At 37.2% G+C, this 25,397-nt stretch overlaps 1 protein-coding gene and 1 pseudogene across 1 annotated transcript in view; one reads left to right on the top strand and one right to left on the bottom strand.

Annotated features, from left to right (window-relative positions):
* Positions 1-25,397, top strand: part of CFAP44 (cilia and flagella associated protein 44) — a 139,059-nt gene that overhangs the window by 84,366 nt on the left and 29,296 nt on the right. The window contains exons 21-25 of the mRNA XM_074214521.1: positions 78-208; positions 9,634-9,833; positions 14,650-14,824; positions 18,159-18,336; positions 20,359-20,802. Coding sequence (XP_074070622.1) covers positions 78-208; positions 9,634-9,833; positions 14,650-14,824; positions 18,159-18,336; positions 20,359-20,802 — 1,128 coding nt within the window. The remainder of the gene's footprint in view (positions 1-77; positions 209-9,633; positions 9,834-14,649; positions 14,825-18,158; positions 18,337-20,358; positions 20,803-25,397) is intronic.
* Positions 8,212-9,364, bottom strand: LOC141507128 (mitochondrial 2-oxoglutarate/malate carrier protein pseudogene; annotated as a pseudogene).

Genomic DNA, 25,397 nt, shown 5'->3' with positions numbered 1-25,397 from the left:
CAAAACCTGAAAACATTGTTTAAAGTATACCCATCTTCAGCAACATATCATAATGGTGAAATTTCCTCTGTCCATAGGAATTCGATGTAGATACCAAAGTCCGAGAAGATGCTGAACGAGCAACAGTCAAGAAAATCAAGCAGGTGGAAAGGGAACTTGCATGGGAAAAAGAGAAAAATCGCATTGCCCTGTTGAAATTACAGCGTCGGTAGGAGCTGCATTGTTTATAAACTAATGTGCTATAGTGATGAGTGACCAGTTCACTTTGCTCCTCAGTTCACCATTGTGGTGAGCTTAGTGACTCCTACTCTGGGGGTTTTTCCCTTCATCTCTCATTTTCCCTTGTGCTTGGATTCCTTCACTTGGGTCATTTTCCTATAGAGACAAATGATGTTAAGAAATTTGGACACATGTTTTATTCAGAAATAGAAGAAAAGACCCACCCATAGCCAGGGGCAGAGGAGGGGTGAGGGGATAAATGGGAAGGTATATTATGGGATTGGATTCATTTTCAGAAAAGGATTGGACTGGAAGACCCTTAGAGTGCTTCAATTGTGAGATTCTAAGATAAAAGTTACCTTCTGTCCCAAAGAAATTTTCTTCCCACTAGACACCTACCTACCACAGAAATTCCTTACAGATTCCCTCTGCTGGGTTAATAGAGTAAATTTCTTACTAGTAAGAACTGTTTATTATTATTATATTTGAAAATTTAAATAGCAATATATTCATTATATCATATTTAATAATAGTATAACTAGCATTTATATTGTACTTTAAGTTTTGAAAAGAGCTGCACAGCTATTTCATTTTATCCTCACAAGAATTATGGGAGGTAGGTGTTAATATACCCTTTTATGGATGAAAAAACTGAGGGAAACAAGTTTTCACTTGGCAGATAGATAACTGTCTGGAACTCAAGTCTTTCTGGAATTCAAGTCTTTCTGACTCTGGGCTCAGCTCTCTAGCTCCTGTGCCAGTTTAGCTGCCTCTTTCTATAGAAACTTAAAAAATAATTTTTGAATTTATTTCCAGCCTTAGAGCCATAAAACTGACCCAATAACTAGACTGATTATCTTTAAACACAAAATAACACCTATTTTCAAAAAATAGAATCAATTTTAATAGGTAAATGTATGATCTAAATGTTTTAAAATAATAATTAAAACAGTTTAGTCAAATTGTAATATGTTCACGGATATAATTTCAATTATCAATGTGTGATTGCATAAATTAAAATAGGGATATTTTCCCCATGAAACTTGTTATCTTTAATATTTCCCAATAGTTAATATGGCAGCCAGATGGCACAGTAAATAGAGCACTGAGCTTTGAGTTAGGAGGATTCATCTTCCTGAATTCAAATCTGACCCCAGATACTTCTTAGTTTGTGACCTTAGACAAGTCATTTAATCCTGTTTGCCTCATTTTCCTCATCTGTAAAATGAGCTGGAGAAGGAAATGGCAAACCATTCCAATGTCTTTGCTAAGAAAACCATAAATGGGGTCAGATATGACTAAAGAACAAAATAGTGAGCTTCAGGAAATTTTAACATGTTTCCCTCTGTGATCTCATCTTGCAAATAAAAGAAGCATAACTTTGTGTAACTTACTTATTTTATAGCCAGATAGGTACCCCAGAACACATCCTGAGTGTAATCCAATGAGAGAAACTTTCTGTATAATTTCTTTTTTTTCTTTTTTTTTTTTAGGTTTTTTTTTTTTTTTTGCAAGGCAAATGGGGTTAAGTGGCTTGCTCAAGGCCACACAGCTAGGTAATTATTAAGTGTCTGAGACCAGATTTGAACCCAGGTACTCCTGACTCCAAGGCCGGTGCTTTATCCACTATGCCACCTAGCCACCCCTGTATAATTTCTTAAAGAAAGGTCCTGTGCCCTGAAACAGATGGAATCCTATAGTTAATTCATGTTGACCCCAGATACATTTTGATATACATTTTGATCACAGAATGTTAGCTAGTGGGGGGCGGGGAAGCTAAGATGGTGAAAAGAGAGGCTCTTCTCTTAGGCGCTCTCTCATAAAACTTCTAAACTAAGGACTCTAACTAAACTTTCGAGAGACAGAACCCACAGAGGGACCCAATGAGGCAGTTCTCCTACTCAAGGTAACCTGGAAAAGAGCAGAACGTCTCTGCTCCCCCGGGGTTGGAGGGGCAGCCTGCCAGAGGGGTGGCCTGCCAGAGCGAAAGAACATCAGCCACCCGGAGGCAGCCCCAGGGCGCTGGGAGCCGTGGCTCACAGCATCGGGGGAGTCTCCTGAGCTGAGCCCCAGAAGGATCAACACACTCAGTCTGAAGATGAGGAAGCACAAGCTCCTGCATCTAAAGACTCCAAGAAAAACAGAAATTGGGCTCAGGCTATGACAGAGCTACGAAAAGACTTTGAAAATCAAATGAGGGAGTTAGAAGAAAAACTGGGAAAAGAAATGAGATCGATGCAGGAAAAACATGAAAATGAAGTCAGCAGCCTAGTCATGGAAATCCAAAAAAAAAAATGCTGAAGAAAATAGCATGCTAAAAACCAGCTTAGGTCAAATGGATAAAACAGTTCAAAAAGTTATTGAGGAGAAGAATGCTTTAAAAAGCAAAATGGCCAGATGGAAAAAAGAGATAAGAAAACTCTCTGAGGAGAACAAATCCTTCAGACAAAGAATGAAACTCAGGGAGATTGATGAATTTATGAAAAACCAGGATTCATTACTTCAAAACCAAAAGAATGAAAAATTAGAAGAAACTGTGAAACATCTCATTGAAAAAAAACAACTGATATGGAAAACAGACTTAGGAAAAATAATTTAAAAATTATTGGAATACCTGAAAGTCATGATCAGAAAAAGAGCCTTGACATCATTTTCAAAGAATTACTACAGGAAAATTACCCTGATATCCCAGAAGCAGAGGACAAAATAGAAATGGAGAGAATCCACAGATACACCCCGAGAAAGAGATCCCAAAAAACTAACCACCAGGAATATTATAGACAAGTTCCAGAACTCCCAAGTCAAAGAGAAAATATTACAAGCAGCAAGAAAGACAGCAAGAAAGGGACTTAATGATGATGATGATGAACTGCATGTATTCCTGCATAGAAAAATGACACTGATAATACTCATATGAACCTTCTCAGTTAATAGAGCAGGTAGAGGGAGCTTTTATAGATGAAGCACAGGAGAAAGCTGAATTTGAAGATAAAATATGGTGTAAAAATGGAGTCAATAGAAAGAAGGGAAATGTTAGGGGAGAAAGCAAAAGGAGAGGGGGAATAGGCCAAGATATTTCATATAAAAGATTTTTCTTTATTACAATGAGCTGTTGTAATGATATGGAAGGGGGAAGGCAAGGGGGAATGAGGGAATCTTCACTCTCATCAGAGGTGGCTAGGAGAGGAAACAGCAAATATACTTAATGGGGTATAGACATCTGGAGTAAGGAGGAGGGAGCAGGGGGAAGGGGTGGCGATGTGAATAAAGGAGGAGAGGATGGACCATGGGGGGAGAGTGGTCAGATATAACACATTTTCTCTTTTACTTCTAGCAAGGGGCTGGGATTGGATGGCCTGTCCAGGACCATAGGGCCAGGTGGATGCTGGGCCTAAGGGGTGATAGGGGGGCTCAGGGCCTCTTGGCCCCAGGACCAGGGATCTGTCTGCTGCACCACTTAGCTACCCTACAGCACAGTCAGAGTGAAAGGAGAGAGAAAATATAGTACATGGTAGTGGAGAAATACAAAAGGAGGGAGTTGCGATCAGCAATGGCAATTGTGGAAAAATATGGAAGTAATTTTTGCCATGGGCTTATCATAAAGAATGTGATCCACCCATGACAGAGTTGTTGGTACAAAGACTGAAGCACATTTATTATTATTATTATTATTATTATTATTATTATTATTATTATTATTGGGGGGGTGCAGGGCAAATGGGGCTGGGTGGCCTGCCTGGAGCTGCATAGCAGTGTGATCTTTGGGTGTCTGAGACTGGATTCAGACCCGTGTGCTCCTGGTCTGCCACCCAGCCACCCCTACTATTATTACTATTTTATTTTATTTTGGGTCTTTTTTTTTCTTTTTTTGGTTTTTGCAGGGCATTGGGGTTGTGGTGGTTTGCATGTCACATGGCTGGATGATTGTTGGGTGTACAGGGCCGGATATGGGCTCGGGTGCTCCTGGCTCCAGGGCTGGGGCTTTGTCCATTGTACTACCTGGCCATACCTACAATTATTACTATCATTTTTTTAATTTTAATTTTTTCTCTCCCCTTTACTTTGTTGCTCAAGTGAGTCTATATTTTGTGGGGGGAGGGGGTATTCTGTTTACTCTTAAACAAGAAAATTTTATGAATGTATAAAAAAACATTTTTTGTACAAAAAAGAGAATAAATAAAGATATATATATATAAAAGAATGTCATCTAGTTGCTATGGCTTAACAGAGACTGAGTCAGAAGTCCCAGAGAAAGGACAAAGACTGTTGGTGAACTTTTCTCAATGTGTTGAAAATTTTTAAAATTGTTTTTGTTATTTGTAGGGAGTTTTCCAGAAATTTTCCCCTTTGATACTTTAATGTAGAAAAGTTTACATTTATAACAACAGCTAATAAGTGGTAGATGTAAATAAATTTTCCAGAAATTTGAAGATTTTCCTTTTAAAAATCAGCATTTAAAAAAAGTTTAAAATTAGTTTTTGTTGTCACCTAGGCAACTAGGTGATAAAGTAGATAGAGTACTATTTTTAAGTCCAACCTCTGACATTTATTAGCTGTGTGCTGGACAAGTTACTTAACTTCTGCCCTCATTTTCCTCAAATATCAAATGGTAATAATAATATTGTGAGGATCAAATGAGGTGTGTAGTATGAAAGAGGCTGGCTATTGTTGTTATTATTATAATTATTATTATTCCTATACTTGAAATGCAAGAAAATCAATATTCAATTTTATGTTATCTCAATTTCAGCTATAAACATTCTTGGGATGACTGGAATTAGTTGGGTTTCATCTTTTGTAATAGATGTTGTCAAAACATGACAATTTGTCTTTGTGGTGGTTTATTTATTTCTGCTTAGTAGGAGTGTGGCAAGGTAAGGTGAACCAACATTCAACAAAATTATGTTTTTTTCTTTTTTTGAGCCTAATGCTGAATTTTGCTATCTCTCTTATTTGCCTTTCTGAGAAGAGCTTAGAAATAGTCCTTCCATTTTTAATTTAATTGCATTGTATCTCTGGTTTAATTTATAGTCAAAAGGTCACTTTCGGGGTGGCTAGGTGGGGCAGTGCATAGAGCACCAGCCCTGGAGTCAGGAGTACCTGAGTTCAAATCCAGCCTCAGACACTTAATAATTACCTAGCTGTGTGGCCTTGGGCAAGCCACTTAACAGCACTGCCTTGCAAAAAAAAAAAGGTCACTACTGACATATTTGATTGTATCAGTTAATAGGTCATTTGTTGATAGTTGTGCTTTAAGAGTTAATTGTTAAATTACTATTTGTAGATGACTTAAGAACTGTGTTATTCTTAGAATTCTCTAATCCTTTTTCTCTTAATTTACCATTATCTCATTGAAACTGAAAGCACCTTCTTTATTTTTTTAAATTCTCATTTCTTTTCATGAATATTCTGATGGTTTCAGTTTCATTCACCCAATCACATAATCTTGGAATGAATTTTCACTGATTATCTAGTCTAGCACATAGCTGATGTGAGGTTGTTTACTTTCCCCCCATATGATTATTTTAATGTGATTTGTAGTGCATTGGGGATTGTTATGCATAATTTATTTTACCCGATTCAAGATTTTTAAAAAGTTTTGTCTTTCTGTCCAAAGATATTTTATTTTACTTTATTTATCCCCCCCGTTATATGCAAAAACAAGAGACAACATTCACTTTTAAAATAGTGAATTCCTAATTCTTTTCCTTCCTCCCTTCCATCCCACTCCCTCTCATTGACAAAAGCAAGTTATTCGATATAGATTAAAAATGTATAGTCATTAAAAAACATTACCACAATAGTTATGTTGTAAAATAGTTATGTTGTTCTCTCAAAAGAGAAACCCCAAGAAAAATAAAGTAAAAAAAAAAGTTATGCTTCAATCTGTATTCAGACACCATCAGCTCTGTCTTTAGGATGGATGACATTCTTTACCCTAAGTCATTCAGAGTTCTCTTGGGTCCTAAAACTGCTGAGAAAAGGTAAGAATCACAGTTGGTCATCCTGCAATATTGCTGTTACTTTATATAAAGTGTATTTCCCATTGCATCTGCTCATGGAAGCTATTTACTTAGAGCAATCTATTCATCCTTTCTTAAAACAGAATAGCATTTCATCTTAATCACATACCGCAATTTGTTTAACCATTCCTCAACTGATGAGCATCTCTTTAAACTCTAGTTCCTTGCCACCTGAAAAGCGTTGCTATAAATATCGTTATACATAGAGGTTCTTTTCCCTTCTGTTTTTCATGTCTTTTAGAATATAGCCAAGAGTGGTATTGCTAGGTTAAAGGGTAGGCATGGTTATATAGCTCTTTGGTCATAGTTCCAAATTGCTCTAATTGTTGAATCCCTTTATAATCCCTTCAGTAGTACATTAATGTCTTGTTTTCCCTATGTCCCCTCCAACATTTGTCGTTTTCTCTTTCTGTCCTATTTGTCAATTCAGTAGGTATGTGGAAGTACCTTAGAATTGTTCCAACTTGTGTATCTCTTATCAAGAGTGAGCTAGGACATTTGAAAAAGTGATTTAAATAAATAGCATTGATAACCTCATCTGAAAACATATCTTTTTGATCATCTATCAATTGGGGAATGATTTTTTTTTTATAAATTTGATTCAGTTCTCTTTATTTGAGAAATGAGGTCTTTGTTTCAATATTTTTTCCCATAGTTACTACTGCTAACTGTATTTCCCTCTATCATATTCCTCCACCCCTATTTATTTTATTTTCTCTTTTACCATGTCCTTCCTGAAAAGTGTTTTGCTTCTGACTTCACCCTTCCACAGTCTTCCCTCCCTTCTAGCACGTATCTCTTCCCCTCCCACCCTTCTCCCATCCCTTTCTTCTCCTACTTTCTTCTAGAGTTAGGGAGATTTCTATACCCAATTGAGTGTGTTTGTTATTCTCCCGCTGAACTAGTTCCAATGAGAGTAAGGCTTACTCACTCCTCCTTACCTTTCCCCCCTCCCATCCACTCTACTGTAAAAACTTTTTCTTACCTTTTTTATGTGAGATAACTCACCCTATTCTGACTTTCCCTTTCCTTTTCTCTCAGCACATTAATCTCTCATGCCTTAACTCCGTCTTTTAAACATATTATCCCTTCATATTCAACTCCCGCCTGTGCCTTGTCTATATATGCTCCTTCTAACTGCCCCTCAATAAGATAGTTCATATGAATTATCAGTATCATCTTCCCTTATAGGGATATAAACAGTTCAACATCATTAAGTCCCTTATGATTTTCCTTTTGATGCTTCACTTGAGTCTTACATCTAAAGATCAGATTTTCTGTTCAACTCTGGTAATTTCATCAGGAAAGTTTGGAAGTCTCCTATTTCACTGAATGTCCATCTTTTCTCCTTAAAGAGTATGTTTACTTTTGCTGGGCCACACAGCTAGGTAATTATTAAGTATCTGAGACCAGATTTGAACCCAGGTACTCCTGACTCCAAGGCCAGTGCTTTATCCACTACACCATCTAGCCACCCATCTCTCACAATTCTTAAAGACAAACCTTCCCATTCTAGTCTTAACTTGATTACCATTCTTAGAATAAGAGTTAGGCAGTAGGCTGGGAGGGGGAGGATCAAAGGAAGGCATGAGCATGATGGCAGGATATTCAGAGTTGGATTGTTGTGAAGCATGGTTTGAGACTGGATGGATAAAATGCGTTAGATGAATTTATAGTCACACTCATCAATCAAGATATCTCAGTCCTAAGGAAGAATTCCCAGATTGAGGAAAATTAGAAGTCTAATTCCTAGGTTCTGTTCCACTCTGAAAATAATGATGTATTTATTGGCTGTCATCAGCAACATCTTAACTAAGGCTGTGTTACATTTTTACTTCCAAAATTTTTTATTACAGAATCTGCTTGTTTTTTTTATATTTTCATAAAATCATATATTTTACCATCATTTTTAAGATTTAAAAAAAGGCATGGACAGCCCATTCCCCAGGAACACAATCAAAGCAACAGAGCAAAGTCTTTTATATCAGGAGAAACCACATAGAGGGTGGGAGGAAAAGTGAAGGAGTTGGGGGAAATAAATAGAATGGGAGGTTGAGGAGGGCAGAATCCAGACAACTCCTTTGGAAGGTAAATGTATGGTTAGGGCCAGGAGGACTGAAGCTCAAAGGGATGTGAGGTGATAGGGACTCCTTAGATCCCTATTCCTGGGAGCCATGTCTCCTCTTGGTCCTCAGGCACGCTTGGGGTTCCTCAACCACTGAGAAAGAGTTTCTTGTAGGCTTTGTTCATCTGTTCCAGGAAGATAAATGTGAGGACAGTATGAGGACCAAGTCGGTCTTAGTAAGGAGTGAATCCCTTCCAGAGGCTGAAGAATCCTTCATATCGAATGACCTTCACCAGCACATCCAGTCCATTCTTATACTCTGGATCCTGGTTTTAACAATGTCCAGCTGCTGTGGTGACCAGCCCACTGATCATACTGGCACAGAAATGATGGAAAATGTTGTCAGAGAAGTGACCAGAATCCAAGAGAAACTGTTAGATTGTGAGCAGGAAGCAAATTGGGCAGCATTGACAACAGCTCTAGCCATCGTAGGGATACAACCCCTCCAAAGGATGGGGACTCCCTCTTCCCTGGCAATCCTCAAGAGTGCATCAAAAACATTCTTATAACCTCTGAGCTGATCCATTGGCATCCGACCATAAGCTGTCATACAAATCAGGGCAACTTCAGCAGGTGTTCCTACAAAGGCTCCTATGGCACCTGCTGTCATGCCAATCAGGGCTTTCAGTAAGAAGCCAGGGGGTGTCCTGTCTGCCCCAGTCAGGCGCTCAAAGAGAACAGTGTAAATGCCAAGGCGAGTTGTTGTGTAGGTTGCCTGGCGTAGGAGCCCAGCAGAAAGCCCTGTGTAGATGCCTCGAAGCCCTTCAGTCCTCAGGATGCTGATGAGGGCATGGAAGCTAGTCTTGTATTCCCGGGTCTTGGCCCCTTCCCCACTCATCTGCATTTGGTTCTTCACCAAGTCTAGAGGCTGCACAAAAACAGTGGTCCCCATCTCAGCCAGGCCCCCGAACAAGAATTTGACTGACTTGAGGGACGTGCGGGGCTTTAAAATCACCTCTCCGCCCCCAGGAGCTACTGCTGCCACCACCGCTGCCATTGCCATCTCTACTAAAGCCCTCTGAATCTGCTTGTTTTAAGACTTGTCTAATTTCCTGGTGCTGTGGAGTTGCCAGTACCTTGTCCTTATCCAGTTTTAGTCTGAGCAATGTATACTTAGATTTGGGGTTTGGGATGATATAGGTATATTTGTTTATTACAGTATTGTCTATTATTATTTAGGGTATAAAAGCAATAGTTTGTGAAGAATGAAAAAAATGTGAAAATGATTGCAATGGAACAATATTTCCTTTGTTTTGATTTTCTAAGATTTCGAGATTCATTAGAATTTGACACTGTTATAGTCCACGCAATACAGACTGAGCACAAAATTTCCACATACCGACTTTTGAAACTCTCAGGAAAGTACACCAGAGTCAAACGACCGAGTCAAACAGAAAGAAGATCAAGCAAGTTTGACTGGAAAGATAAGGAATCATCTACCAAGAAAGAGAACCAAAGAGAGACAGGTAAAGAAGCACAGGTTGTTGATTCTTTTTTCATTCACCTTTCAAACTTGCTTCTGTACTTGGTAAACAATTCTTGGTTGTGTCCACCAAGGCTATTACAAAGTCAAGAAGTCAATTTCTTGGGTCTTCCCTTCCATGCTGGCTCTTCAAAATAGAATTACTAGAGGCAAGAGATCAGAAGTAGCTAAAGATGTGGTTTGACCAGAAATGGATGACTCAATTCCTCTAACAATTATGGTACAGTGGATAGAGCACTGGCCTTGGATTCAGCAGGATGGAGTTTGAATCTGGCCTCATAGACTTTACTCTTACTAGTGTGTGACCCTGGGGAAGTTACTTAACCCTAATTGCCTCTTTTCCAAGACCATCTCCAGTCATCTAGATTCATATCTGGCCACTGGACTCAGATGGCTCTAGAGGACAAAGGGAGACTGGTAACCTAGCACAGGACCCCCCTCACTCAAATCCAATTCATGTGCTTGTCATAGTATCACTTCGTGATGCCATAGTATTCTTTGAAAATGAAGGTTAAACATAACAATTGTCATTTCCAGTTTCTATTTCAGGATCACTCTTTCCAACACTGTCCTGTTTCTCTGTGTAAATTCTTGAAGAAAGTCTACTTTTATTAGGTTATAGAAATAGATTAAAGATGTTAAATATTTGCTTAAGCAACCTGTCTTTCATCTTCTAATTCAGTCATTCAAGAAACATTTATTTTTAAATGTATTATTTATTTAACATTCCTTTTAAATTTTGAGTTACAAATTCTCTCCTTCCCTTCCTTTCCTCACCACCTACTGAGAAACCAAGCAACATGCCATTTACACATGTGAACTCATACAAATCATTTTCCATATTAGTCATATTTCAAAAAAAGCAAGAAAAATAAAGAGAGAGAGAAAATTATATTTCAATTTGCCCTTCAGTTCTCTCTCTGAAGCTGGACAGCATTTTTTTTCATTATGAATCCTTTGGAATTACTTTGGATCATTTTACGAATAAGAGTAATCACGTCTTTCCCAGTTGATTATTATTTCAGCATTGCTGTTACTTTGCCCAATGATCTCCCAGTTTTTCTCACTTCACTTATACCAGTTCATAGAGGTCTTCAGGAAGCATTTATTAAGCAATTACTATATGCTAGACATTGTATTGACCTCTGCAAATACAAAGAAAAGTAATAGTATTCTCCCTGCCCTCAGGGAGCTCATATTCTAATGGGGAAGATAATATGGAAATAATTGTATGTGTGTATGTGTGTGTGCGTGCGTGTGTGTGTGTGTGTGTATGTGTGTGTGTATGCACACAGTATAAATGAAGTTTAATCTCAGAGGGATGACATTTGTTGAGGGAGTGAGAAGGGAGGAATTCACTGAACTTGGAAAAGGCCTTCTGCTACTGTTTTGAAGGAAGTCAAGGAAACTCGGAGGCTGAGAGAAGATAAGGGGAGAGAACATTTCAGGCATGGTGAATGGGGGAGATGGAGGGACATTATGTCATTTATGAGAATCAACTGAAGACCAGTGTTGCTGAATTCTAGAATATATAGACAAAAGTAAAGTGTAAGAAGGCTGGAAATAAGCAGGTTTGAAGGTTTTTAATTTTTGATTTCATGATTTTGTGATTTTAATTGATTAATTGATTTTAATTGATTGACCACTGAGCCTGGTGTCAGGAAGACTCATCTTCCTGAAGTCAAATTCAGCCTCAGACAATTATTGGCTATATAATTCTGGGCAACTCACTTAACCCTGTTTGCCTTGGCTTCCTCATCTGTAAAATGCGCTGGAGATGGAAATGGCAAACCACCAGTATCTCTGGCAAGAAAACCCTAAATAGGATCACAAAGCATAGAACACAACTGAAAACTAAACACCAAAAAGAAATTTTTATATTTTATCTTGGAAGTAAAAAGTAGTTCCTACAATTTATTGGGTAGCAAAGTGAGACCATGCTTTCAGAAAACTGTCCTTAATTTCAATGTTCCACCTGCTTGCAGGGCTTTGTTCCTTAAACAGCAATCTGGGTCTCTTCTCTTAGCCTTTTTTCCCAATCACTTACTTCCTATGACAATGCACTAGGTGGATGAGACATAGGTATTAAGTGAACTGGAAGCAGAGAATCATGGAAATGTTCAAGTGACATTACCAATTACCAATTAGGCAATTCTCTGTAGCCAGTTTCCCTGAAAACAAAGTACCACTTTACTAAGACTAATTACAATCAACACCCTTCAGTTAGTAATCAAGAAAACAGTGACCTGTCAATAAACCTTAAATAAACACTGAATTTATTTCCCCTCTTATGATTAATAAGAGAACAATAATATATGCTTTATATTTGAATTTTAAGCATCTTAAAGGTCACCTTCCCATGCATGCATGAGAAAATAGACAAATCCAATTTGACTTACCATGGGTTCTACAGTTAATAAATAATTGAAGTAAGATCTTCTTGCCTCCAATGACTGAGACTTATGAACTACACCATTAATACCTTTCTTCTATGCCTTCAAAAGGGAGAATTTCCCTCCACTTTCCTACCAGATTCCTTGAGGGTGGCAGAACTGTAGTGACATTTGGATTTAAGGATGGAAATAGAAAGATGACAAGAAACAGAAGAGATTAATACCCATACTACATGGGTAAGGCATTAATCTCCCCCACTAAGGAGAAAATTCCCCTACCAATAGGTTTTGGGAGCAGGGCTACAAAAGAAAAATAGAAATCAGATGATTATCATCACACATTAATTGAACTATTATGGATGGTAGGGCCAACACATTTGGACTTTAACATCACAGGGATGTATAGGGAAAGTAGTTAGATTTAAGTGTCTACAAAGAAGGCAACCCAGTTGTAAGGGTATCGAGGGGCTGATACACAAAGTCTATGAAGGAGGAAAGTTACAAAAAGTCTCAGACCTTACAAATATCCCAAAAAGGAACCTGAGAGAATATCAGTAACTACATATCTACTGTCTTATTTATACAAAATCTTTATACAAAATCTTTGTCATCTCTATATGAATTGAGGTTACCCTAATAGAATTAGTAGGAAACAAGTAGGCTTTCACAAAAATGCAATAATGGACCTTTTTTATCAGTTTATATTTGATTGAAAGATTTAGAGAATGCAAGATTGCATAATGCTTATTGTTTATTGATTATGAAAAGATATTTGATTCTGTAGACAAGTAAGCCACCTCAATAGTTGGATTTCAACATTGTCCCAATCATACATTAAAACCATTCAAAATTAATTGAAGATATAGTAAGAACAACCCTGTCCATAATCCTTCCAATCATAAGCATCAATCAAAGCATAAAGGAAAGACATGTATCTTCACCAGAGATGTTCACCACTGGGACAACTTAGCACAGAGTCCAAGTTGAAAAGGTATTCTTTTTGTGAATGGTAAGGATCTCTAAGTATTCCTATTTATAGATGAAATTATGCTGTTGTTTCTAGCCCTGAGACATCAAAGGATTTCCTGAAAGAGCTCCATGAGCATTTGTACCCACCATGAACATAAGAAAGACCAAGTGAATAAAGTATGTCTATTGTTGAGATTATGACTTGCATTTGGATGGGCAACCTATAGAACTTGTTTATCAGTATACACATTTGGGACAGACAATTCAGAGGGACCTTGATCTGGGACAGGAAGGGGAACTGAAGGGGAGAGAGCCCAGAGTTGGACAGGAGGAGGAAATGGGGCTGTATTACTTTCAAGAAATTATGGAATTCCTTTAACAAACCCTTGAGCCTTTCCACAAAACATTTTTATTAACCTTCTGTTGAAGTTGTTGTTTTGAGAAACATGGAACACAAGAGTCTCTGAAGAAGTGATGATGAATATCATTCAGAGGGCAGTGGAGAGGCTCATGGTAGGTGTCAGATAATCCTCCTCTCTGCCACTCCTTGTTGTCTTCTGGTTATAACATACCCCAAACTTGTTTCAGTTGTATTTGAGTCTTTTCTTGGCAGTGATGCTGGAGTAGTTGCCCATTTTCTTCTCTAGCTCATTTTACAAATGAGGAACTGAGGCAAACAGGGTTAAGTGCCTTGTCCAGGGACACATAGCTAGTAAGTGTCTAAGAACATATTTGAATTCAGAAAGTTGAGTCTTCCTAACTTCAGGTCTGGCACTCTCTCCACTGTGCCACCTAACTGTGATAGGTGTAGGTATTGGTACAGATATTGATCAGTAAAAAGAGAAATGGGCTTAATTCTTTCAATCAATCTCTCCCCACCACCACAATTTCTATGTATTCTCTCTTTGATTTTATCAAATGACTTGAAGCATTTCTCTCCTTTCAGACTAAGAACTTGTTGGCCCCTAGTTTGCTACTTTGAGTGGATCTGCAATTCTTTCAAAAAAAGTAGTCTTACCTGATAAAGGTAGTAAGGCATAGAGCATATTTTTTATTATATTAATTGAAATTATGGGAGGTAAGAGACCTGACATAAATTCTCCAGGATTTTAATGACTATGTTGGGCAGCCAGATGATGCAGAGTCAGTCAGTCAGACTTGAGTACTAAGTCAGACACTTTCTAGCTGTGTAACCCTGGGTAAGTCACTTAACCCTGTTTGCTTCATTTCCTCATCGTAAAATAAACTAGAGAAGGAAAGGGCAAATCACTCCAGTATCTTTGTTAAGAGAACTCCAAATGAAGTCATAAAGAGTTGGACACAACTGAAATGACTGAAGAACAATTTTAATAAATGTGTTAGTAAATGGAACATTTGTAGTTAAAAATGCTTCATTTTGTTCTGCATTGAAAAGATTTTTAAAAATATTTTGAACAGTTCAGTCAACTACTGGACCAGAGGACTTTTTTAGAGAAAAGGAGAAGAAAGGTCGACCCAAGAGCCTCAGTGAACTCATGGTGGAAAACCAAATTGATAAAATGAGGAAAATTATGGCAAAAGCTGAAAGAGCCCAAAATAAGATCTTACAGCGGAGAAAGGAATGGGAGGAACTGTGAGTCTTATTTTAGAACCTTTATGATGCTGTAAAAGGATGTTGTGAAAAAATTCCCTATTTTCTATTGTTAAAAAATAAACAAACAAATAAAACCCAGTGAACTGTTAAACAGAAGAAATTCAACCCTAAAAAGGGGGACCTGGTGTATACTGGAGTCTTTTCACAGTTTGTACAGATTATAAATGCATATATTTTCCTGAGAAGGAAAAGTTTGCAAGCCAGATTAGTATCAGTATTATGACATGTTTAAAATCCATTTGTGGGGGGGGGTGGCATAGTGGCATAGTGGCGTAGTGGATAAAGCACTGGCCTTGGAGTCAGGAGTACCTGGGTTCAAATCCAGTCTCAGACACTTAATAATTATCTAGCTGTGTGGCCTTGGGCAAGCCACTTAACCCCATTTGCCTTGCAAAAAACCAAAAAACCAAAAACAAAACCAAAAATAAAAAAAAATCCATTTGGGAAGAGTGAGATATTTATACAATATTTGAACAAAGAAAGGAGAAAAGGTGGGAATTTGTGCAGATGCTAGGCAGAAAGCCCAGGGACTTTCCCAAGAGAAATGAATTCAGAGCTGAGGTCCTTTGAAACACAATTCAGAAGGCATTCTTGGTGGCAAACTCATAGTTCATAGCTTGATAAATTGAAGTCTACAAAGACAAGATATTCCAAGAACCCTATAACCAAAGTTAGGAGACTCTCTAGAGATAAGGTACCAAGAAATAGGATGTATCCATAATCTCATTACCCATAGTCAGGAAAGTCTTAGAATAGAGAGATGGTTCTTGGAGGTTCATCAACCACCAAATGATTCAAGATCTGCTTCAAAGCTAGTAATTTAAGCTTCTAACTAGGTTTTATTGTGAAGAATTGGTATGTCAAGCAACTTTGGGCATCAGAAGTCCTGACTGATTAGTTTTTCTATTCCATTGTCTGATTCCCCTATGGAAAAGGGAAGTTCTAACATGTTAATCAATTAATTCGAGCATTATAGAGCCCATATTCACACTATTAACATGTTCCAACCACTGACCTAAGCCTCCAATGAAAGCCAGAGTCTTGGAGATAGCTTTCATTAATATGGTTCTCACTCATGGACAACTCTGGTTAGTGTAAAGACCAAGTCCCCAATCAATGGCCTTTCCTTCTCACAAACAAATATTTACTTCCCCTAGTCTTATTCCAGAGTGTGGTAATTAAATATAATACACTAGGATACATCATCCTTGACTCTTTCTAGGAAATACATTCATTTCAGGGTATAAGCAGAGTGAGGATTCAGTGTGAGGACTCCTTTAAGGTATATTCCCCTAATCCCCTTTCCTCTGCAAGCACTTTAAGGGTTATCAGCTTTAAATTAAGGCAACATGGGAGGGTTTGGTATCATTGAACTCATAGATATATAAGAATGCTTATGTTGACTTAGCTTTAAAATGTTATATTATCTATGGTTTATTGCATTTTTATTTATCTTGTTAAATAGTTCCAAATTATATTTTAATCTGGCTCTGCTACATTCAGGGGTGATGTGGGCTGTATAGAACCCTCAGCAGCAGGTTTATTGCTTCTGAGGGCGAATAGAATGTCAATCTTGGAGGGAGGAAGACTAGTTGAAAACTTTATTTCAGGCAATTACTAGCTTTGGGACCCTAGGCAAATCACTTAACCTCTGGGGTCCTCATTTTTCTCATTTGTACAATAAGGGTAATGGCACCTTCCACACAGGACTGTGGTAAGGATCATTTAATTAATAAACATCAGAAAGTAGAATTTGAACCCCTAAGCTGGGCTCTTAGCTTTGTATTATCTAACCTCCCTCCCTTATCATGTGATTTTCAAATAAATGAACAAAACCCACCTATTCAAAGGTTAAAAATTTATCCTTAGTAAACACATTCATTCTTTTGTCCATAGAAAGAGAGGGCAGGTCTCTGGAGCTCTGTTCTTTAAAAGAACTGATGGGGAAAAGCAGCCCATGATGGGTGGCAAGATCTCTCTCACAGGGTGCCTGGCACATGATAGACCCTTAATAAATACTTGTTGATTGATTGATAGCCATCTGACCACTGCTTAAAGTTCTTCTTATATCCTTAGTCAGCTCCTTACTCTTTTGGCAAACTCTGTTAGTTTGTTTTTATTTTGATATGAGGACTGAAATCTGTCTTTCTGCAACTTTCACAGATTTTTCCCAGAGGTGCCCTTTGGCATAAGGCAGAGCAAACTGAATCACTCTTCTATTTACTTTAGATAGACAACTCTAATAGACAACCATAGTTTTCTCTTTTCTATGCCAAACTTCCCCAGTTCCTCATTCTCCTGGCAGGTCATACTATCTTCTCACTATTCTGATTGCATTTTTCTGGATGGGAACCACTGGATCAGTTTACTTCCTAAAATATGAGGCTTAGAACCAAACATGCTTCTCCAGAAGTGGTTTGAGAAGGGCAGAGCAGAGATGCTATCATTTCCTTAAAAATTGATCAAAGTCCTGATTCAGATTGTTCTCCAAGGTTAAAAAAAAACCCTACCTCAATACATGTTAAAAATACAATCATTTGGACCATGTAGGCAATAATAGCAAGTGTTATTATATCTATATTATATTATATATTATAAAATCATATATAAACAGTTATTCTTGTGCTTTTTATTTACATGAAATTAGGCAAAAGAAGGACCTATATGTTTGATATTAACATACAACAATAACAATAAGTCAATAAACATTTATAAAGTGCTTACCATGTACCTGACACTACAAAAGAAAAAAAATGTTTAGAGCAGCTACTTGGCATTGTTGATAGAATACTGGGCCAAGCTGGAAGACCTGAGTTCAAATCCAGCCTCAGAAATTTCCTAATTTTATTACTCTGAATAAATCACTTAATCTCTACCTGCCTCAGTTTCCTTAGCTATAAAAGAAGCATCTAATAGCAATCTACCTTCCAGGATTGTAAAATCAAATGAGATAATATCTATAAAGCATTTGACCCCATGGCTGATAAATGATAGAGACTTAGTAAATGTGTATTTCATTAAATGCTTATTCAGTCTATAAACAGTTCCTGTCCTTAAGGGAACTTTCATTCTAATGGAAGAGACAACATGCAAACTGTATACCTATCACATACACACATCCCCACATCCACCTATTCCCCCCACACCCACCTATCCCCCCCACATATGCACAAAAGTAAATGGGAAGTAATCACAGTAGGAAATTGTCAAGGTCATAATAAGATGTATTTCTTTTATTCCAAGTCTAGTGTTCTTTACACTGAGCCAAATTTAACTTGTTTTTGTTATTTGGCCTATTTTTCCTTTCTAATAGATATAAAGGTAAACCTGAAGATGACTATGAGGATCCCCAAGATGTATTGGCCATTAAGGAAGCCCAGAATAACATGGGTGACTTTAACCTCAAGACTGCCCCAGACTATAAGATCCCTGAACATATGCGCATTAATGCTGACAAGAAGGAGGAGGAAATTGGACTTCTAGAAGCACTGGTATATAAAAATACATTTGAGGGTTGTTGAAAAAATCTTTGGTTTTAAAAGTTGATTCCAGGGGCGGCTAGGTGGCTCAGTGGATAGAGCACTGGACCTGGAGTCAGGAGTGCCTGAGTTCAAATTTGGCCTCAGACACTTAATAATTACCTAGCTGTGTGGCCTTGGACAAGCTACTTAACCCCATAGCCTTGCAACCCCCCCCCCCCCACAAGTTGATTCCAGTTAGCTATGACATGAAATAGTAAAAGGAACATAATGTTGATTTTAAGGTTCACAGTACACTTTCATTACAATCACAGGAAATATAAGTATCATTCTCCCCATTTTACAGATAAGTAAACTGAAGTTTAGAAGAAGTAAAGTGACAGATTTATCCAAGGTCAAAGAGCTAAAATGTGTTAAAGACCTTGTGTTACCAGAAAATATTCCTGGCTAAAGGTTTCAGGGGGTCGAGCAAATGTGAAAAAATTCACTTAAAAAATTGACTCTGACCCAGAAGAATTTAGGGACAAAAGGAATTTATATATTATTTGTTGATATTAAAGTAACAAGGAGATTGAACAGTAACAAAGATTATATTTCATGAGGAAGTTAAGAGTTCTCTAAGAAAGTAGCAAAGCTAAGAGAGAAATTAAGGACAGTTGCAAGGGTAATGCAACTGGGCTGATAATAGCAACCACTAGCACAACTAGGGTGAATATGTAGCCAGCAGGGGATAAGACCAGGATTATATAGAGTATGTGCTGGGAAAGGGGTAAAGGAGGAGTTAGGGTAGTGCTAAAGAAGGAGTAAGGAGTGGGTTACGCATAGAATGCTCATGTCATATAGACTGTGCATGTCCTGAGGGGTCAATTTAGAGTCTTCAAGTGATATCTGTAAGCAGGCTAGGTGATGGCTGCAGCAGCTAGAATAAGGATTTATAGTTTTGTTGTTAGGGACTTGTCTTGTGCCTAGGGGCATGGATTTGCCTAATCCTTGTAAGGTACTTCATTGAAGTTCATTGACTTCATCAATTGGCCTTTGACATTAGAAGAAGTAGATAGCCTGGTTGAACTAAACTATTTGGAAGAAATTTGTAATGGATGTGATAAAATATTTAAAAATATAGAAAGATCAAGTTCAAGCCTCTTCAAAGAGGGGATCATAAGATTATAGATCTAGAGTTATCCTAGGGCCTCAGATGACAGCAAATTCAAAACTAGAACTCAGGTCACATAGCAAAAGAACAGAGATGGGAATTCGATTTCAAATACAGGATATTCCAAAAGTTGTAGAACAGTATATTTTTGTAGTGTATTAACGGAGATGATGCATCTTCCCATATCTGCTTGATTGATTGATCACCCACTGCTCCAACTTTGTATACTACCACTTTAGTCTAAACACCCCCAGGACCCTAAGTGATATATCTGTCTGAGATTATCTGCATAGTCTACAGCAGTCAAGACTAAAATCCAATTCTCTTTATCTCCTACTTTGGGCTCTTTCCACTTTCCTTTCTTTAAAGCAATACAAAGGTATATTAAAATTTTGAGCAGGGAAGTATCATGGTTATACTTCCCCTTTAAGAATATCAGTTTATATGCTGTTTGTAGTATAAGGATTCCTTGATTGGGGAGAGGGGCAAAATCCATCCTTAGAATAACTCTGTGGCCCTGGGCAAGGGATTTTAACCCTATTCACCTCACTTTTCTCGTCTATAAAATGGAAATATTAATAGCTACCTCTTAAGAGTTGTTTAATGATCAAATAAGCTATATTTGTACAATGCTTCACAAACCTTAAAACACTATATAAAGGGTAGCCATGATTATGATTATGATATCTAAAAGAAGTCTAGGAGAGAGAAAAAGTGAGATTAGTAGGGAATAGGAGTGATCACTGAAATAATTATGATTCGCTTGACTAAGTCATGAAATAATATGACTTTGTCATGCTAATCATATTACAAGAGGATGAAAATTAGAATGAAGGTAGGCAAGACTCCACAATATGATTTTTTTTTCCTTCTTGTTCCAGGTTCACGAAAAGAAGTTTAGTATGAACAAGTGCATTATCTCTCTTCGAGACCAGAAAATTGCTGTTATTGAAGAGATCCAGTGTTTGGTGCAAGAACTGAAAACCATTCACTCCATCTTACCTGAAGAGAAACAGCTTCCTATTCCTGAGGTGCCTCAATTATATCCTGAAGAAGTGCCAGAAAAGAAATACCAGTATGATGAAGAAATTCTCTTAGAGTTTAAGATAGAACAGGAGAAGAAAGCTGAGGGGGAATCGCATAAAGAAGGGGAAGAATTTACAGGCTTTGCTTCAGGGTTGGTTAAAACTTCTCCCAAGGAAGTGGAGATAATAAAGCAAGATTCAGAGGAATTTCCAAAGACGGACCCAACTGAAGTGGAACTGGAGATCATAAAGAGGGAAGAGATCAGGAATGTGTACATGCAGCAATACTTGATTGACAGGGTAAGGGCAAATGACATTTATCCAATGAAGATTTCTGACCAAGTTAGGATGAGAGTTGAGCAGGAAAGAGCTAGAATGATTTCTCTCATCATTTTTTTCCCTTTAGTACCCCCACCCTCAGCCCTAAGAACCCCATCTATCTTGGGCTTAGGTAACTAATTTTTTAGGTTTTTTTTTTTTTGCAAGGCAAATGGGGTTAAGTGGTTCACCCAAGGCCACACAGCTAGGCAATTATTAAGTGTCTGAGACAGGATTTGAACCCAGGTACTCTTGACTCCAAGGCTGGTGCTTTATCCACTACGCCACCTAGCCGCCCCTAGGTAACTAATTTTTGACCACATCTTTACCTTATTATGGGAGAAGCCAGCAGAGATGCTGTCAGTCTCTTTCAGAATATCTAGCTGTCTTCAGCTTAGAACCTTGAGCTTGGATTTCTGATGATCTATTTAAATAACAGAGAAGATACCATTGTTTTATATTGGGTTTTTTCCTGCTTGGGATAGAGCCAGTTTGATCCTTAATCAAGGAAAAAAAGATGTTGATGGAATTTCTTTTTTTTAAATAATTTAATATCCTTCCCTCCCATTCCTTCTTAGTTATCTTAAATTTACTTTTCTAACTGGATAACCTGGACCCAAGAATTTCATTAGGAACAGGGAAAGGGCTTACCACCTTACAGTTGTTTGTCAATCAGCTAAAGGCAAATGAAGAAAAGAAAGGACACTCTAGACCACTTTTCAGATAATCAAAACTTAAATGTAATTAAGTCTCTCCAAACTTGACCACCAATATGTTTCCCCTTAAGATTTTTTCATAAGTAGATTACTTGGTGGGGACTATTTAGGGTGATGAAATATTTGAAATGTATTTTAAAGTGGCAAATAGTTTCTTTCCTCGAGAAATATCTTTTGATATTTTGAGTTGAGTTCTGCAATGATTCATTATTGCCAATATAATTTAAGTCTTTCCTCTGATCGACTTTCAAGGTCATCCAAAATCTGGTGCCATATTATCCCAAACTCTACATAATTCTGGATTTATTGTGTGCATGACAGTGTCTATTGTTCAATGCTTAGCTGACTTAAGTTCTTACATAATTCTATTGAGAATTTCCATGGATCATTTAAATTCAGTTTGTCAGTCAGACAAATAACATGAATTTTAAAAATAAAGCATTCAATCAGATCTAAACCATATGGTAAAGGAGTAGGGAAAATAATTTTCCAACATGCAATCTCAACTCCAAGCAAATAGTAGGGTAAACAATTGACTTTAAGATTCATGTTTAGGGGCAGCTAGGTGGTGCAGTGGATAGAGTACCAGCCCTGGAGTCAGGAGTACCTGAATTCAAATGTGGTCTCAGACACTTAATAATGACCTAGCTGTGTGGCCTTCGGCAAGCCACTTAACCCCCATTGCCTTGCAAAAAAACTAAAAAAAAAAAAAAAAAGATTCATGTTTAGAGTACCTGACTTTGGATCCAGTCTCAGATACTTAATAATTACCTAGCTGTATGACCTTGGGCAAGCCACTTTACCCCATTTGCCTTGCAAAAAAAAAAAAACCAAACAACAACAAACTAAAAAAAAAAGATTCATGTTTAGAGAATGTCATGACAAATGTCTCTTGTAGGACCAGAGCAAATGGTGAGGGAGGGAAGAACCACTCATGGAGCATCTAAATCTACTCTACTTACACATATTTCCTGTATCCACCATTTTTTTTCTCATGGCAAGAAGTCCCTTGATTCAAGGTTAAGAATACTGGGTTATTCTATCTCTGCTAATGACAACCCATTTGATATTGGAAAAGTAATTTAAGTGCTTTCAGCCTCTATTTTATCATATATAAAATATGAAATTTGTACTGGAAGCCCTTTGAACTCTAAATTTGTTGTCACATTATCCAGTCCTTTTTACTTTAAGCCCGTGTTCAATAGCAATCAAACTGTGCTGTAACAGCTCCCTTTTTGGCTGTAACAGCTCCCTTTTTTGGAAGAGATAACATTATAATTACTTCTCAACAAGGATACTCTCTTCTTCTCACTGTAGTCTTTATTTCTACCTTGAATTTCTACCTCATGTACACAGTCACAGAGGACTCTAAGTCCCCAGAATGCCTATAATATATAAACTTGAAAATCTCAAAGGAAATGAATTTCTTCCTCTAGCCATGCTCCTATTACATTTTCCCCTCTCAAACAATAATTTATATCCCTGAAAATCATTCTAGATATAATAGATGTAGTCATAGTTATGCATAATAAAACATTAATTTGCAAATAGTATAGTATAATATAGTCAAAGGAAGCTACAAGAACATGGTGTATAACAAAAATTGAGGCTGCTTGTGGCAGATCAAATACATAGTTCACAGGCAAAACCATAATACAGAACATCACATTGCAAAGTTGCACACAATAGATCAACACATATCACATACAAATATATAACAATACATGTGATTTCACACAATATGAATATATATATATATATATATATATATATATATATATATATATATATATACTCCTTTAGTGTTTACCTTCAGGCTATATGAATAATATCTTTGACCAATACCTTGGAACATTCACTGTCATATAATATCACTATGGTGATAACTTGCTGATATCTCTCTATCTCTCTATCTCTATCTCTATCTCATCTCTATCTCATCTCTATCTCTATCTCTATATCTCTATCTCTATATATCTATATCAATCTATATATAGATAGATATAGGTATAGATATAGATATAGATATCCCCCAGTCACTGAGGCCTTGATGGACATGTCAGTATTCTTTTTTTTGGTAAGGCAAATGGGGTTAAGTGGCTTGCCCAAGGCAACACAGCTAGGTAATTATTAAGTGTATGAGACCATATTTGAACCCAGGTACTCCTGACTCCAAGGCCAGTGCTTTATCCACTACACCACCTAGCCGCCCCCATGTCAGTATTCTTAAATTCACATAGCCACAGTGATAGCTTTAGGCAATGGATGACCCAGACCTAATGCTATCTTCTCCCATCTCCAGAAAGTCAAGCTCTATGTGTGATCTGAATTGCCTTGGGAGTTACCCTTCAAGTCAGTTCATTTTTGACAAGTTTCCCAAATCCTTAAGAAGATACTAACCTGCAGTTTCCCTTTAATTTGAATATTGACATTCAATTCAATTCAATACAGCAAAAATTTACTAAGCACCTCTTATTTGTCGGTTACTATGCTGTGTAGTGGGGATACAGAGATCAACGAAAAATAGTCTTTACAGTTAGGAACAAATGTTCTATGGGGAATGGGGAGTGATGGATATACTATTTACAAAGTGATTCAAACTATTCTTAAGAATGGGGAGTTAATGATTGGGGGGGATCAGGAAAGTCTTCCAGTGAGAAATTTAGTGAGCTGTGATTTAAAGGAAGCTAGAGATCTTACAAGTCATAGGTAATAACAGGGAAGGAGGTGGAGGTTTGTGTCTAGGAAATAGCTAGCAAATAAGTTTGACTGAATTGGAGAGTGAAAGGAAGTAATATAAAACAAGCAGAAATGTAGTTGCCATGGGCTACATCAGTACTTGGGTTTGTATGAAGCAAAGTTATGAGAATTATCCAAGATTAGAATTTGGCAAGATATAATTGGTGATAGGGCAAGGGGACGGCATATTCCAGGATGATGTGTGATTGAACTCATTATCCATAGGGTCAAGACTGAGGGAAAAGAAGGAAGATCAGAAGGTAAGTGAAAGGTTAGGGAAACATGGACAGACTTGAGTTTCAGTGTTCATAATGAACCATTTTATGAGAATTGAAGGAGAGACTGGAAAATAGGATTTTATAATCAGAGATAGTTTGTTTTTAATAACATTTTATTTTTCCAATTATATATAGACAATTTTATCATTCATTTTTACAAAATTTTGATCCTCATTTACCCTCTTGATATAGATTATGTATTTGCAATCATATAAAACATTTCCGTATTAACCACATTGTGAAAGATTAGACCAGAAGGAAAAAAATAATGGAAAAAAAGTGAAAATAGTATACTTTGATTTGAATTCTGAGTCCATCAGTTCTTTCTCTACCTGTGGATGGCATTTTCCATCATAAGACCTTTGTAATTGTCTTTTGATCATTGTATTATTAAGAAGAGCTAAGTCATTCATTTTTTATTGTCACATAGTGTTTGTTTCTGTGAACAATGTTCTCCTGGTTCTGTTCATATCACTTTGAATCAGTTACAAAAGTCTTCCAAATTTTTCTGAAATCTACCTACTCATCATTTCTTATAAGCACAATAGTATTCCTTTACATTCACATATCATAGCTCATTCAGCCATTCCCCAATTGATGCCATTACCTCAATTTTCAATTTTTTTGCCACTAAAGGAGAACTGCTATAAATATTTTTTGATTTTTCTTTTTTTATGATCTCTTTGGGATATAGACCAACTTATGGTATTGTTGAATCAAAGGGTTTGCACAGCTCATCTTTGGGCATATCTCCAAATTCCTCTCCAGAAGGATTAGATCACATCACAACTCTACCAATAGTAGATAACTCTCCAATAGTCAATATTTTCCTTTTCTAATTAAT

The sequence above is a fragment of the Macrotis lagotis genome, chromosome 1 (assembly GCF_037893015.1).
Source record: "Macrotis lagotis isolate mMagLag1 chromosome 1, bilby.v1.9.chrom.fasta, whole genome shotgun sequence".
Lineage (NCBI taxonomy): Eukaryota > Metazoa > Chordata > Mammalia > Peramelemorphia > Peramelidae > Macrotis > Macrotis lagotis.
The sequence above is the reverse complement of the archived record's forward strand: the minus strand, read 5'-3'. Positions and strand labels throughout refer to the sequence as shown.